Source organism: Gymnoscopelus microlampas (genome assembly GCF_963454915.1).
Source record: "Gymnoscopelus microlampas genome assembly, chromosome: 14".
NCBI lineage: Eukaryota > Metazoa > Chordata > Actinopteri > Myctophiformes > Myctophidae > Gymnoscopelus > Gymnoscopelus microlampas.
Window position 1 is genome coordinate 23,423,825 of NC_139951.1, and position 16,325 is coordinate 23,440,149.

The window sequence follows — 16,325 nt, forward strand, 5'->3', positions numbered from 1 at the left end:
TCGTGAATTGTTCTTCCGTCATACACTAGGATGAATTAGCTTTGTTGAGCTGCAAATTCAGTACCATTTAAACCCTCTGTACTTGATAAAACGGACCTGCAAAGAGTGCATTTGGTACGCTCTTCTTTCACTCTGCACAAATCGATTCGCCAAAAATAGCTGATCTACAAGCTCGCAACGCAACATGTTGTGAGTTTGTAGATCTGCTATTTTTGAGGGAACGTTCCCCCCAGAATAGGAATGCTGGGGGTTCAAGTGGTTAACAAAGTGTAATTTTAAGTTTTAAGCACATTTTGATTATCGCGATAATATCGTTTATTGCAATATTTTTTACCACAATAATCTTGACATGTAATTTTCATATTGTCCTATCCCTACTCGCGGCTACGCGGACTAGTTAAGGATAATGAGGCCTTACCTCCATGTCTATGCTGTTGTGAGGCTCGAAATCATCAGAGTACTGCACCGACTTTTCCGGGGATATTCGCAAAGTGGCGCCGTTCTCTGTTCGAATCCTGACAGAATGCTGTAGGCAAAACGAAGGCAATGTTATATAGACAGGTTTGTTTTACATTCATATATTTTTAATACATACTGTACAAGATCATGTGCTATAAAAAGTGAGAGGTTCTTTACCTGCACCCATTCTCTCCTCTGGACTTTCACCGGGGCGGTGTGGCTCCTCTGTCTTCCAGCGTGCTCCGGATCACGGTTATCCTCAGCTAGCTGCTGGGCGCATCGTCTTGGGGCATCTGCCGATGAGTCACAGTAAGAAAATGGCACATAAGCGGGGCAACGCAGAGTGTTCACCTCAGAGGAGGAGGAGAGCAAATACATAGTTGCATACACAGATGGTCCAGAGCACATAGAGATGAAAAAAAAGAAAAAAAAGAAATGGCTGCCAGTTACAAATGTCACTATGATTTATTCAGACGCTGGGCACGGGATTATACCATGCAATGTATTAGCTGAGGGGTGGTGGTAGTTGCCACATGGTCTACACCAACCACCAGAGTGTAGCGTATTAGGTGGCACTTGGGCACAGACCCTATAAAATCCTAAACAAGGGCAATGCTTCCAAATGCACAGTGGATAGAAAAAGTGTGGATACTGTGCGAGTACGTAAACTGAGGAATAATCATGTCCATGTTTATCATCAAATGTATTGTTGTTACAGAAGTATAATTAGTATAGTATTGTTAAAGGTAGTGTAAGTGATATTTTTGGTTTAAACAAAAAGTTTTTCTTTTGTTAAAAGGTTAAAGCATAATATTTTGATAGTAATTATTGCTATAGTGTTTGTTCACTAACATGGCCCCCCCCCCTCTCTCCAGCTCTTTAAACAGAACATATAAATTATTTTCAGGTGGGTTGCCAATTTAATCCAATCAGAAGAGAGTACCCTTTTTCTTTCTTTTTTAAAATCACTTTTATAGTGTTCCAGTTCCAATTTTGTCTGCTCCCTTCCAATTTCACTCATTTATCCTGTATCCTTTATGAGTTATCTCTTCTGATTGGATAAATTATTTTCAGGTGGGTTGCCAATTTAATCCAATCAGAAGAGAGTACCCTTTTTCTTTCTTTTTTTAAATCACTTTTATAGTGTTCCAGTTCCAATTTTGTCTGCTCCCTTCCAATTTCACTCATTTATCCTGTATCCTTTATGAGTTATCTCTTCTGATTGGATAAAATTGGTATCCCAACCTGAAAATGGATTTTCTCTTTACTAAAGAGCTGGAGAGACAAGGAGACCCCTATTACTGAACAAACATGATTTCTATCAGAATATAGTATAGCTATTTAACACTTCATTTAACTAAATAATATATCTTACTGCACCTTTAATTCGTGTTCTATAGTATATTTTGTTAATAAGAAATATAAAAAACAATCATCATCTTTGGCTTTTTAACCACTTAAACCACAACATCCGTATTCTGGGGAAAGATGTTCGAAGCGAAGATAATTAATGCAGAGCGAAAAGCCTTGAGCGACTCCGCTCAACAACGTATGGAGTTTAAGTGGTTAGAATACAAACAAAGTAGCTATGGCTGTTTGCTTTGCATGGCAGCTTATGTAAGAGCTTTCATTATTGAGTGTCTGCTGCAGATTTATTTTAGTCCTTGCAGCGACGTACCAGCTGTGTGTGTTGTTTTCCGAGCAGGTGGCTGAGAGGCAAGAGACTTGTGGCAGCTTCTCTTGGGCTGCTTGCTACAGGCTTCAGCGTTAGCTCCGTTAAGGTAAATGGAGAAGCCTTGTTCAAGGCGCTCCAACTCAATGTCCCTGGGGTCTTTGTTTTGAAGGCGCTTTAGGATCCTGGGGGGGCAAAAGGGTACAGTCTGAATGAAGCTCAAGATTTCGCTGTGTAAAGCATAAAGGTACAGCATATAACAGCTAAAATATACAGAAAGACAATTAGGTACATGAAATACAGCACAATAAACTGACTTTATGGTCAAAGAACAATAGCTTCATAGCTCTGCCAAATTGCATTCAAGGTAGTGTTTCAGGATATGCATAAGAATGAATGTGTCAGTGAGAGTGAGAGAGAAAGAGATAATCCCTATTTAATCATCAAAAGTCTGCAACTACAGAGCACTTGTCATACTCAGTCATTGTCTCTCAACGCACATGGAGGCAATCAAAGCCTCCTATTAGTGAGCACTGACAATTCAGTCAGTGTCAGGTGTCTCCTCTGTGAAAGCCAATATGCCCCTGCCCAATAACCTGCTACTCACACATCACCTGTTTTTGTGCTGGAGATTAATTAAATATTCATCCAGACCCTCTTCAACAGCAGAGGCAAGCTTCCCTCCTTGGCACCTCTGGCTCTCCTTCACACACACACACACACACACACACGCACACGCGCACGCGCACGCGCACACGCACACACACACACACACACACACACACATTTTTCATTGTGTCTTGAAACCTATAACAATGGCCAGGTTCATACTCACTCTGACATAATACATTTTATTGGTACAGGTATTTAAATTCACTATGATTAATAGAAGCATTGAAACGCATATAACAATTGGGCCACAGGGCTATGGTCCCAAATTACATGAATGTGTTCTTGTACAACTAATGAAGTTATGATAAATATAAATTAACTTTGTATTGACAAAACAATGGAAGACATCAGTGATGCGTTAATATAAGAGAAATCCTTGCACAAGCTACAACAATTGGGAGAAGTGCAACCTTAAATGCAGCAGCAGTACACCAGGAAGGAGGCAGGCGCGATAAGTTCAAATTAATCATTTTAATGTTCTCTGATGTTTTTCTTATTGAACTTAGATAGAAATATGCGGGCATAGATCATTGGTTTTCAAACTTTTGGGCTCAAGGCACACCAATGGGCAGGTCTCAATGCACACCTGTATACGTACATCTCATACCGTAGCTCACACTACGCATTGCAATGGAACACATTGTGAGCAGGAAGATTTGCAATTTTTGCTATGAAAGATACATTTTAAATACACCAAATATATATACGGTATAAATACAATTTCTGCCTATACTGATTAGGCTAAAGTGGTTAAAATATTTTGGGGAGTAAACAATTGGCCTCTGTATTGGGAATGAGTATGCACAAAGTACCAATAATTCATAACTTTTTGTATAGTCATTTGAGAACCACTGGCTTGGATACTAATTAATGCATTCATATGTCATGTCACCTCCTGGGTTGTTCTTGCCGCTCCCCCAAAGCTGTGGTCCTGTAATCATGTTGTTGATTGCCATCACCTGTGCTTTATGGTCAGCCTCTTTTTAATACTTAATTCATGCTGTACATTTTCATCTGATTAAGATCAGTCTGACTGAAAAGTCATACATATTTTTTTGTCTATTTTGTTATTACAGGTTTCGCACCTCACTCCTTCCATTCATCAGTGATGCATGTTTGTCACCTATTGCTTATAATGGTATTATCAATATTGAATATTGACTACACCATTATGAACACAAAGTGACAGTTTATGCTCATTGCTTCTCCCCTAGTTTGCATTGTGTGCTTATTGTTGAGACAAAACAAATCAGATCGTGAGATGAATGAAGCAACTTACAGAAGTTACAGTACATGACGCCTTACCACTTCATGTGAAAACAGGTAACATGCAGAAAGAGAAAGAAATCACAAAGCCTCTTACTTATGTCTCTATGGGCCCACTAGGCTAGCCATCAGGGACAGGAGAGAAGCAAGTTAAGTGAAGAGAAAGATTAGAGAATGCTTATTAACACTTATCACAGCACTTATTATACACTATGAGTCATGAATGCTCTAAAATCACTGGCATGCATTACCTATCTGACCCAGAAAAGAGATCTCATTTACAGTGTGAATTGACAGCATACATTCAGTACAAAGTAAATAAAACAGCTTAAAGTTGTCACTGGCTTATTTGCACATACAGTAAAAACAACAATACCTCGTCCATCGTGCAGGGCAGGGGCTGCAGGAGACGATGCTCATATAACTATGACACAAAGGAATGGGTTCAACACCATTCTCTGAATGGTGTTTTGGTTCATCGTTGCAGAAATGCATACATCATATACCTCAAGGTTAACCTGCAATAACAAACGATGCTTAATTCCACAAATGTCTCATTTCGCCCCACCCGAGGGGACATTTCTATTGTCCTGCTTGCAGGAAGAAAATGAAGGGGGGGAAAATGCACTGTTTTGCGGCCTAAACATGAACCGTCTGTCAGGGGAACGATTCTCCGCCACAATGACTGAATTCAACTTACCTATATAACGTGGGACTATATTCATGCAGCTTTGCTTCAATGCCGTTATTAATACGCCAGACAACGTTAACGACAAAATGCACTGTCTCTTAGAGCTTTCATACACGGACTTACCCACGTCCACGTTGTAACGTGTTTATATTTAGCTTTAATTGACATATTCGGGCTATTTCCTCCTAGCAGATTCCCGTATCGTTAAAGACTGTGTGTGAAATGGACATAATGTAGCCAACAGGCTAGCTTGCTAACGTATGATAGTTCAGCACTAAAAAGCGTTCGTAACTAGCCTTTAGCTTATCATCAGCTAAAGAAGGCTGACTGGCTGGTCGTTTTTCTGTCACTTTCATTCCCTTCCCAACAACACAGCTGTGTTTAGTAAAAAAAACATACTAATAATACTTACAGTACGGCGAGCAATCACTTTACACTGTTGTTGCCTTAGCAACAATTGCCCCGATTCATAAAGAGGGTCGTAAATATGGTGTAAATGAAGTTCTTAAAGGAGGTCGTATTTCTGGTACTCACTAACGGACGTGCGATTCAAAAGGGGTGTCGTATATGACAGAGACGTGCGTATGACCAGGTGTAGGATCTGATTAATCTCGAAGTCTGCATCCAACAGCATCCAACTTTAACGTCACTTTACGGCACAGTGTTGCCATGTCCGCTTATTATAAGCGAATTTGCGCTTATTTTGTTGCTTGTAAATATTGGTAGAAGTGGGGTGCAGTTTTTTGGGCTTGTTTCTAAAGTGTAGTTGGTTATTTGGGCTTGCTTCACAATTGTTCAATTGTTTTAACCGGTGGTTCTCAAATATCTTTATGTCATGGACCCCCAAGTTAATATGTAGTCTAATTTATCCCTATAAGCCCCATCTGAAAATGTTTTGTGCCAGCTGGAGGCAGATTTGTGTTGTTAGAATGTTTAAAAAATCTTCCAAATATTCCACATTGTATTACAAGATTTTTGTTTAAATATAGCAGATCTACAAGCTCACAACGGTTTAATTAAAGTGCTTATAATAAATGGCCTAAGTGCCAGTTGCTTCTTTTGGGCTTATTTTCGTAGACCTGGTTGCTTATTTCTCTCACAAAATCTGGCAACACCGGAGTTTAACTTCTCGTCCAAACTTACAGCTGTCGGCCGCATTGCCTTGACACTGACAGAGAACTTGAACATCATTCTGATCTGTCGTGAGTGCCACTATTGCACGATGGATCAGCTGAACGTAATGTGTAATGTTTACAAGGTTTAACCCCGCCAGCAAATAATAGACTAATAACCTGGAAAGGATATAACATGCTCACGTTATCAAAAAGATGATGTTGAAAATAAATCCAGGGATACAAGTGGAACGCTGCTATCCGATTATGGACCAGAGCTTATTGATTACTTATTGATTAAATTAGTTATTTTTTGATTAATATATCACTGTCCTACGTCTGAATGGGGAATAGATCTTCTGGACACAGCTTTCATCACTATAGTTTCCTCATCAGATGGTAACATTTATTAGGCTGTTGTGTGTGGCGTTCATGTGATCAATATACAGTAGAGTAGCCTACAGTAGACTATTAGCCTACAAATTAATACCGCGGCACGGACACTGGTGCGTCAGTCCCTCCGCAGTTTCATTAAGGAATGATAGCCTATTTTCATTATTACGTGACACTTTGGCTCATCTCTAAATGGAACCGATAGCCTAGAAAAATAAAAAGCGGTGGAATCTACATCATGTCTATATTATGCATAGGCTACAAGCAATACATCGTTTGACATTTATTTTTTATTTTTTATACATATGTGTTGACAAATGTTGGCCACATATATATTTTATTTGAGGTTTGCCTCTGTTGTAATTGATTTTGACATGAAGAATAAAGCATTCTAAAGACATACGCACATTTCAGCCCTGGTACGCCAGCCTCGGGGCTGACCTGAGAACGTGCGCACCTGACGCACAAAACACAGACCAAAAAATCTTTATGCATCAGGTGGATATGTACGACTTGTCCTAAATGCCGGTACGTACAAAATATGGTCGCAAATCCCTTTATGAATCAGGGCCATTGTGTTTACTCTGATATTTCCCTAAGGTTCTTAATCAGACCCTTAGAGGTCTTAACAAATACCTCACCAAAGCATTTCATGTCACAGTCAAAAGTTCAACACTGTTTTATTCATTATAAATCAATGCATTTTATATAAAAAGGACAAAGGGTGTCTGAAATGAAAGCAATGTTGAATGTAAACCTCACAAGACCTGGATATGGGCACCCCCTTAGCACACTGGACCCAGTTACAGACTAAAGATGAGCCAGCACACCTGATTAACAATCATTCACATGTCCCAAAAACACACTAGGCTATGTTTCAGATCATCCAACTGTTTCAAACGGTTTAAATCGTGAATAATGCAGCCAACATCAATCTCTCTGAATAGTGTTACAAGCATGGTGACCTAGCAGCCCATTGGCGTTTGTGCATTTCATTTCAACCATCACCAGCAGTCAATGTATTTTTGAAATGCCCAGCCCACAAAAACTACTGTATATCGCTTCAAAGGATGTGAAGACTGTTTCATACTCTTGAAGGTAAACAATATAAAGCTCTGTGTAACGCCCAATGTAACTGTCCTGAACGTAGTTCAGGTGCAGACATCTTAAGTCCAGAAATTATCAGCCCATTCGGTGTTTGCAGATTTCCAACAAACAGAAGATATTGTTTACACACCTACCCACTTCTTGAAGATTGCTAAACACTGAACGGGTAGGCGCTGGAGGTCAAAATGGTACATAGCCATGGCTGTTGAAACAAGCTAAGACACTAACTGCACTCTTCAGCACTGAATATTTAGCACTCAATAGAACACTCAATACAGAGAAGAGACGACGGGGGCATTTTCAAAGAAATCAACTCAAAATCTCATAGCATAGGAATTTTAGTATCACATTTGAGGAAGCTATGCACTTGTTAGAAGCTTGAATATATTGTCTGCCACTTAACACCTGTTGATCACAGAACTGGAATTAGCTCATCCTCACAGCAACGTGGGATAATATATTACATTTTTCAAGCATCCAAAGCCAATTATTAACTCATGTCAAGTTGATTTCACTGACCATGACCCTCAGATAATATTTTGAGAGAGGTTATTAGAGGACAGGTTGTCCTATTCCCTTATTTATGCAATGAGAACAGCAAGCCTATTTCCTTGGCCAAAAAAGGTCATATCACCAGTGTTACCAGGTCAAAATGAGCCATCATAATGAGGTTCATGGGAAAAAAGTATGGCTTTCCATTGCCTGTTTTCAGTTTTTTTTAAAGCAAGCCTTTACTGAGCTGTGCAGGGGTTATGGTGTCTGGGTGAAGATCAAAATGGACCACTTGTCCAATTACTAAAACACACATTGAGGGAGGGGGAAAAAAGAAGATAAAATAACTTAAATAGAAGTGCTTAAAACAAACAGTTCTTTGAGCCCTTTCAATAACCAGAAAATATATGGGTTGTAAAGTGGGAATCCCCACCCCAACAGAAAAGGAGAGAGAAATGAATAGCGGTAATGGTAATAATACTAATAGTCATCCAATGATTCACAGATGTACACTTCACTTATACGTCACCCCCGCCCACTCCCAACAACTTGTCATCTCCTGGTCAGTGTCCCCCCCAGGTCTGTGAGCCACGGCTACTGCCCTCTATTTCAAGTCTGTCTGTTCCAGGAGAGCTCTCAGTCTCTGTACATGTCTGCCCTTCCTCTTCCTCCTTCGCCCTCAGCGCCAATGCTTCCTCCTCCTCCTTTTTCCTGCGCTCCATCTCCCACTCCACAAAGGTGTCAAAGAGGCTGGGCCACGCCTCGTCCTCACTGTAGTTGCTCAGGTCAGGCCCAATGGCCTGGGTAAAGTTGAGGAACATGTTCCATGTGTCCCGCGAGATGCCCCGCACGCCCGACGGGTTCTCCCCCAGGAAATCCAGCCACCGTTCCAGAATGGACGGCGTGTCCTGCGTGAAGACCAGGCGCCAAAGGGCGATGGCAATGTCTCGCTGCAGCGAACGTTGGCCCTCGTCGGCATCCAGGCCAAACTGGAAGGTGAAGCGATACAGGTCCTTGAAGTTCTCCTCTCCCCGGGCATCCAGCAGCATGTATGAGAAGCGGGAGCAGATGCCCTCGAGGCTGTCAGCCTGGATGGCCCTGCAGCCCTCAACAAACTCCTTCCTGAAGGCACATAGAAAACAAAACAGGACATAAGTTCACATAATGATGCATAAATATTTCTCACAAAGCCATAAGATCAACAGTGGATCCAAGTTATAACTCTGAAGCTATTTCGGACTCAAAACAGCAGATCACACTATAGTCACATCAGTTGGTTGGCCAGAGAAACAAGTTTAGCCTTTCATGTTATAGCTTAATGAAATAAATGTAATAACCAGATGCAGTGGGAATAATTTGCCCAAGTCGTGTCAAAGATGAGGAATGAATTGTATTTACATTAGAGCAAACTGGGCATTGACCCTGGGCGATATTGCTGGTCAAATTGTGTTGGTATCCCATCCCTACAACAATGTGGTCTATTCAAATTCAGATCTAATGTAAATAGCTTCAGTAAGCAACAGTTGACAATGAAACATGTTCCCAAACAGAGAATGGCCGTTGTCCAAAGGCCCTGGATAGAAAAGTGCTGAGTTAAAAATCAGGGAGAGAGGAGAGAGGGGGCTGACAAGTGGCCAAACCAGCAGGCAGTGCTATTCATCTGAGACACTCATTGCAGAGTGGGAGGGTAGTGACTAGTGACAGAGCCCGATCCATTCCCTCATTTCCCTGTGTGCCCCCTACCTGTCAATATATAATTCTGTGCGTGAAGCTGAGCTGCTGAAAGTTGAGATGGGTGGGGGTGGGGATAATAAAAGAGGAAGGTAGAGAGGGGGACAGACCTACCCTAACAGGGATAGGTAAGCTGGCCATCGAATCATTTGGCCAGACTCAACATCTGTCACTAAGCCAGTCGTCCTATTAAAATCAAGGGCAGGGCACAAGAGCCCTGCCCACTTAGGGCTCACTAAATTCAGCTGTCAAACAGCAGAACCATCTTGAGCTTGACTGAAAAACTATTCAAGACACATACCAGAATCTTTCCTCTACGCCCTGCATTAACTTGGTCTTACCTTGTAAACTTGCACATGGTGGCCGCCTGAAACTTCCAGGCGAGCACCAGCACCCGAAACTCAGCGGGATCCACGCACAGGTCGTTGCAGAACCTCTCCATGCCCTCTTCCAAGATGGCATCTTCCTGCTCGTCCTTGTAGCAGCAGAACAGATCTTCGATGCGCAACAGTGACAACCCATCTCCGTCAGTCAAGCGCTCCTCCTTACATAGATCTCTCATCGCTGCAGGGATGACAGGGGTCTCCACAGTAACCTCCATGGCCTTGGTACCGTTCGACAGCTCGCTGGGGGTTTTACTGCATGGGGCACTGGTTTCTTCCTTGTGCCCTCCACTGCCTGCCCCACCCCCTTTCTTGTGGTGGGATTTGGAGCCACTCTCCTTGTCTCCACTCTTGCTGCCGAGTGAGGACGTTGGATTCTTACACTTGGTGACGCACTGGCCCATGTCTCTGTCACTGGTCCCCTCGTCTCTCTGTCCTCCCCTCCTTCAGGCCCCGTCTGCACCACCTAGACGCCTCTGCTCTGGCCTGGTGAGACGTCTCAACATGCCCTCTGGCGCTGAGAGGGGGGGAAAAGTATTAAAATAAATCATTCAGGGGTAGCTTCTATTTTGATTCAATTGTTCTCTTTAGCCAAAACCAAGAACTGTAACTAAAAATTGGTAGTACAAAGAACACAAATTGTGATTTTTAGAGCAGTGAATGAAGGTCACCCCTGGGATGCAGATAGGGAGGGAGATTTTTTTTTTTTGAGCCGACTGCGCCTATCACTGTCACAGTCTGCCACTGTCAAACGGTGCGCAAACTTGGGTTACGAGACTACTGCACAAGAATCAAGGTTTCATTTGTAACTAACTTATAAAGTACAAGCAGCGATATGCTGTTGGGACTTGGGACTTGATCTGCAAAACATTTAGCAAGACCCGCGAAAAATATCACGTACATAATGTTTAATAAAAGTAATAGCAGGAAGTACTGATCATCCTCCTCAGGTAGTACTTAGTTGCAAACATGTTGCGCTATTTGAATAGAATAAACAAATCAGAAAGAAATGGAGAACACTGTCAAACTGGAAACTGTATTCAACACTAGTAACACATGCTGATCTATAAGCTCTGGCTGAGAGAGAAACCTTGCCATCTGTGTCAACTTTCCATGGATCGACTATATTTTGGAACAGTTCTGGGAAGGTGGTAAAAGAAAGTTAGTCTGGAGCCCTGATACACACAAGTTCTTAGACAAAGAGGGTGACCATAGAAACCTTGATAAATGTATGGAGACATCATGCAGGGAACCACAGAAACACCATGAGCTAGAAGGAATTTGTGTTACACAGAGCCTTTGGTAAAGCGTTTGCCATATAGCTACTTTCTCTCTAGGTCTATGAGGTATGAGCCTGACATGTTTAATGACACTTCGCACATTATAAAACACAAAAGGTCACACAAAAATCTAGAATGACAGAAACATAAGATACTTAATGAGAGCCGCTAAAAATGGCCAGACATTTTCAAATCAGTGGTTGCGGAGTGACTTTAATATTGTTATTACTATAGGTATAACTATTTACAATTGCTGTATTAAATCTATGAGCCCCTGAAAGAGGCTGATTATTAATAAAATAAAAATAGCAAAGCAGCAGTGTTACTCACAGTCACTTCCTCAGATGGCATTGGACACTCTAGATGAAGGTGTCATCTTATTCTGCTCCATTGTAGTGACCTTGACATCCGCAATGCTGAAAGAGGCACATTATCTTGTCATCATAAGCAAAATGTGATATCCAGTGTCTTTCCAACCCTGCGGGCCTGTCAGTTTTTTGTCAACTTGCCACTAATTTGTAATTTGAGATCAAGGGAAACAGGCCCGGTTCATTTTTAACACAAAACTATTCAAATAATTACACCATCTACAATGTAGGCAAACTGTAGTATTTGATTGACAGCAGTATTTGATTGCAGGGCACCCTCCTAAACTATCTGGTGGGGGCTTGCCATCTCTAGGCAACTCATCTCTGGTTGTCCAGATTATGTTGACAGCGAACCTCTCGATGACACAATAAACTCATTAACTAAATTCATACGGCTTGTTTATTAAACCCCATTATAGTTTTACTTTTTTAAATTGTTGCATTCCTAGGATATTTTGTTTTATTTCCGGGATAGCCCAAATGTATTCAGAATTCAGATATTACATTCCCGTATGGCTCAAATTCCCAGTCCTCATTACATTAGACAGGGGCATGTACGGGCAAATCACCCTAACGATAACTTACAGGGCACATCATCATCTCCTGGCAAACCCCATTCAAAGCTGCAAGGCCTGGCTTTAGAATTCTGCATTATCCATCATAGCCTGCTACATTAACCATAATACCAATCACCACAAGTATTTTGTTGTTTACCCAAACAAATCCACAAGAGTACGTTGGGGGAAAAAAACGATGTGATGAAGTAGTACACAGAACGAATGCACACTTATAAGCGTTAGGTAGCTAACGTTAGCTAAGATAGCATTAGCCAAGTTTAGGATAGTTGTGGAGGGGGCAATAAGTGGCGAGCAGCACAAACACAAGTCAAGTCAAGAGAACAACACACGCACATTTAAGAGATGCGAGTTGCCTGGTTCGTCCCATGTTTTACAAAATGAGCTACCTCGTTAGCATAATAGCATCTAGCTCCACCACCACCGGGCCAATGCCATCTGCATCACACACACACAACAGACACTGATAGAGGCTCCGGTGTCTTCGCCATAGGGGTGATTTCTCTTTTTAAATGCTCCCTTCGTACGACAGTGTCGCGCCGCATGACAATAGCAATAGATCTGCGAGCTCACAGCGCGTTCCGGGCAAATAAGGTTAGGGTTTTAGGCATAGTTTACTGATGTTAGTTAGGTTTACGAATACCAGGTGGCGACCGTTCCCAGATCGCCGGATTTGCCCCCGGGGGTGCGACTGTGTTTTAGGGCGAGCGTTTTTGGTACTCCAAATCGGGCTACATAACGGGCTAATGTGGCTTTACATTCAATGCCTAATCGCACCAGACAACAACGACGTGATGCCGACTGTGATGCGAAAGTGTCGACGCGACGTGTTTCTGTTGAAAACACATCAATACGGGCCAGCGACACACTCGTCCGACGAACTGTTGTACATTAAATTTTGCTTAAACTTTGAGCATCGTCTTGACTAGCATTGCTAGCATTCTGAAAAGTTGGCTAGGTCTTCAGTTCCGACCAAAAATGAACAAGGGGGGAGGATCATAAATAAAATGTAAAAAAAAAAAAAAAAAAAGCAACGACACTTACCTTTATAAACTATTCGATTATTGTGAATCTGGTGTACATCTTTGCAAGAAGAATGTCAATCCAAGTGAGTTGTTGTCAGCAAAGCCAGCCAGGCTAGCATTATTACAGATCAGTGAGCAGAACTGAGGACGAAGTCGTCGCGTTCAACTCTCAGATTGCTAGCTGACCAGCTAGCAGCTATAGCTACAAACTTCACACATCAAGGACTTTTTCCTCCACTAACGTTTAAAATAAACAAACACATGTCCAGCTAACAGCCAGATGTGTGCTTTTTAATCCATATGGAATTTTGTTGTTATCCAGAAACTCCAGTTAAATGATCCTCTCTTCGTATTAAGGCAGACCAGCTTCTTTTGTGTTTCCCCTTTAGTCATTGGGTGAACGTTAAGGGAATTTTCCCTGCATCACTTCCTCCCTGCAGGACTAGCAACTCATCTGGGCGCGTGCGTACACACACACACACACACACACACACACACACACACACACACACAGCTGATCTGCACTGCATGGATACCAGCATTTTAACATAAACAGGAATTATTATTATTACATATTACAATATCAAATCACACACACACACACACACACACACACACACACACACACACACACACACTTTTGCACTGGCACCAAATCAAACTTGAGTACTATTTATTATTATGTCAAATACGTATGTATGCAGTACGTTATATTAATCGTTTTTTATTTGAAATGATATAGCTTATCATACCGCAGATTGCTTCAAATAGTATAATAGTATATCATAGTTTTTGTAAATGTAAAATGAATAGACTGAGACTTTTGTTGTAATTTATTTGACGATACCACTGTATTTCTTTGTAGATGATTTTAGGTCGCTCCTCTGCAACCTTTTCTGGTTCTCGTTTGGTTAGGGTATAAGGTAGTGACGTCATCACTTGGCGACCAATGTCATCATCAAGCATTGCTAGCCAGCCTTTAACTCCATGTAGCCAGCCAACCAAGTCATCTAACCATTTCTTCTATACAGGTAATGTTGCAAGTCAAGTCTTATAGTGTATTAACATACAACTTTTATAACAACGTACATGTAATTATGTCAGTGTTCTAGGTATTTATGTTTTATTTATTAGCAGATGTCTAGTGTGTGGAGGTTAACTAACAGTTTGGGTCTCTGATGCAACATTGCCCAGTTCTCATCAAACTCAAACGTTTCATATGAGAATCTGTATTGATAAGTAAAGCTTTGGTGATTTTTCAAACACATTTGTCATTTGTAGACCTACAACACACATGGATGTAAAAAACAGAATTGCATACCAAGATAGATTTCGGTATCTGGTTGTTGTTGTTTTTGTTGTTGTGGGTTCTAGTGACATCTAGTGTTCAATGATCAGAGACCTGAAAGATTTCATACATGAGAAGGAAACTACACATCGTTTGAAATAAATAAACTATTGCATGAAAATAACATTTATTTTTATGTAATGCTTGCTGATTGTTCATTTCAGTCCAAATGACAGCTGCCACTAGGAAGAAGGTGTTATCTCTTTATATGAGGGTGTTTCGGGTGGCTCGGACCTGGCAGGCCGCTGTCCCCCAAGAAACTGACAGAGAGAGAAAGTACATAGTGGAAGAGGGAAGCACTCTGTTCAGACAGAATCAACAGGTAGGAGAACTAGTCTACTCCAGAAATTTTAAATATGCTGTTTGTCCCCTCAGATTGCGTGCCTGCCTAAATCTTCCCTGTTATTTCTCTAAAGCTGACGGATCCAGAATCAATAAGGAGGTGCATTGAAGAATGTGAAGCCAGAATAGAAATTGGTAAGAATGGCAGGATTCACCGGAAGCATGCACATTTGTTATCATGGATTTTTAAAGGCTTCATCCAGTATTTACAATGCAAACACCAGAGCACAAGCAGAAATACACTGAAGTGGTTGATGCAAGAGACTTTTGTAAATGTTATGTTTTGATATTTGTGTAATATTTCATATAAAAATGTTGATTTTTATATTTCCTGATTTTACACCACCTTGAATTAACAACTCGTCAAATATATTACTTTTTTTCCACAGGTCTACATTACAGGAACCCATTTCCAAGGGCTGTAAGTGATGATTAAATAACAGATTACGGTACGTTTCTCTCTGCAGCCTAGTGTGATAGAGAAGTTTAATTGTGTTGTGTTGTGTTAATGTCATCGCAGACCTACCTACCACCAATGGGACTGGCAACGCAGAAAGGCAGGAAGTTGCGAACACAACAGCGGCTGCGGAAGCAGGCCAAGCCGGTTTACTTACAATCACATGATGAGACCTGATGCTGGGTCTACTCTATCCATGCCAATAGTTCATGTTACCAAGGACAGGTGATTGGAGTGTAGCCTACACAGTAAAATCTTGTGTTAATCTATCCACTTGTAACTGAGTTAAATGATCACATGGGATTTTACTGTGTAGTCAGTCACAAACTGGTCTCAAAGGTTCACCACTGCGCTAAAGTTGCAAGGAAAAAGTAATTTATGTTCTCTATTCAGGGACATTTGAATCAATTTGCACTGAAAATAGCAAACATACAGATAAGTTCACATACTTGATCTGCTATGCTAGCTATTTAAAGGAACGCTATCAGTGTTGTCTGTCTTTTAACGCACATTGCCATCAAGTTGTTTTATATTTTGTTGAAGTTATTTATTCCTTGTAATAAATTGTTATATTGTTGATTAAAGTGCATCCAAAGTAAACCCACAATGTTTTAAATTTGTATGCCACCAAGGACCATTTCATTACTGAACAGTACTTTAAATTACCAATACATTCAGGACATATTGTAATATCATGGTGCTCATGTTATTAATAAGGGTGTATTTCAAAATTAAGTAAGTGATAGTCGATTATACAGAAACAAATGTGTAACAACTGTTTTAATGGAAAAACATGTATCAAGTAGATCTATAAGGGAAAAAAACACTGAAATGTCATACTGAGTGATGACTATATACATCCATAAATGAATCCTCCATTTATTGTAAATGGTGCAGCTCAGGGTTTGGTTGGAGATCAGATTACTTTTATTCTTACTCATAAGTAGGCCTA

The 16,325-nt window shown here is 41.0% G+C and overlaps 3 protein-coding genes across 4 annotated transcripts in view; 1 reads left to right on the plus strand and 2 right to left on the minus strand.

The window, feature by feature from the left end:
- katnip (katanin interacting protein) overlaps positions 1-5,307 on the minus strand; it is a 28,310-nt gene extending 23,003 nt beyond the window's left edge. The window contains exons 1-6 of one of the 2 annotated variants that reach the window (XM_084078982.1): positions 5,173-5,307; positions 4,446-4,587; positions 2,746-2,834; positions 2,138-2,316; positions 637-752; positions 419-526 (exon numbers count right to left, since the gene is read on the minus strand). In XM_084078982.1, the coding sequence (XP_083935108.1) occupies positions 419-526; positions 637-752; positions 2,138-2,316; positions 2,746-2,834; positions 4,446-4,454 (501 nt within the window). In that variant the 5' untranslated portion in view covers positions 4,455-4,587; positions 5,173-5,307. The remainder of the gene's footprint in view (positions 1-418; positions 527-636; positions 753-2,137; positions 2,317-2,745; positions 2,835-4,445; positions 4,588-5,172) is intronic. The other variant, XM_084078983.1, reaches the window with a different exon arrangement.
- Positions 5,308-6,635: 1,328 nt separating this feature from the next.
- Positions 6,636-13,622, minus strand: dcun1d3 (defective in cullin neddylation 1 domain containing 3). The gene is made up of 4 exons (XM_084078038.1): positions 13,246-13,622; positions 11,589-11,674; positions 9,937-10,495; positions 6,636-8,986 (listed from the first exon to the last, which is right to left on the minus strand). The coding sequence occupies exons 3-4, from the start codon at positions 10,380-10,382 to the stop codon at positions 8,428-8,430; spliced, it is 1,005 nt and encodes a 334-aa protein (XP_083934164.1). The 5' UTR covers positions 10,383-10,495; positions 11,589-11,674; positions 13,246-13,622; the 3' UTR covers positions 6,636-8,427.
- A 477-nt stretch (positions 13,623-14,099) lies between these two features.
- Positions 14,100-15,964, plus strand: lyrm1 (LYR motif containing 1). The gene is made up of 5 exons (XM_084077659.1): positions 14,100-14,257; positions 14,739-14,896; positions 14,991-15,051; positions 15,306-15,337; positions 15,437-15,964. The coding sequence occupies exons 1-5, from the start codon at positions 14,176-14,178 to the stop codon at positions 15,548-15,550; spliced, it is 447 nt and encodes a 148-aa protein (XP_083933785.1). The 5' UTR covers positions 14,100-14,175; the 3' UTR covers positions 15,551-15,964.
- The last annotated feature ends 361 nt before the right edge of the window (positions 15,965-16,325 follow it).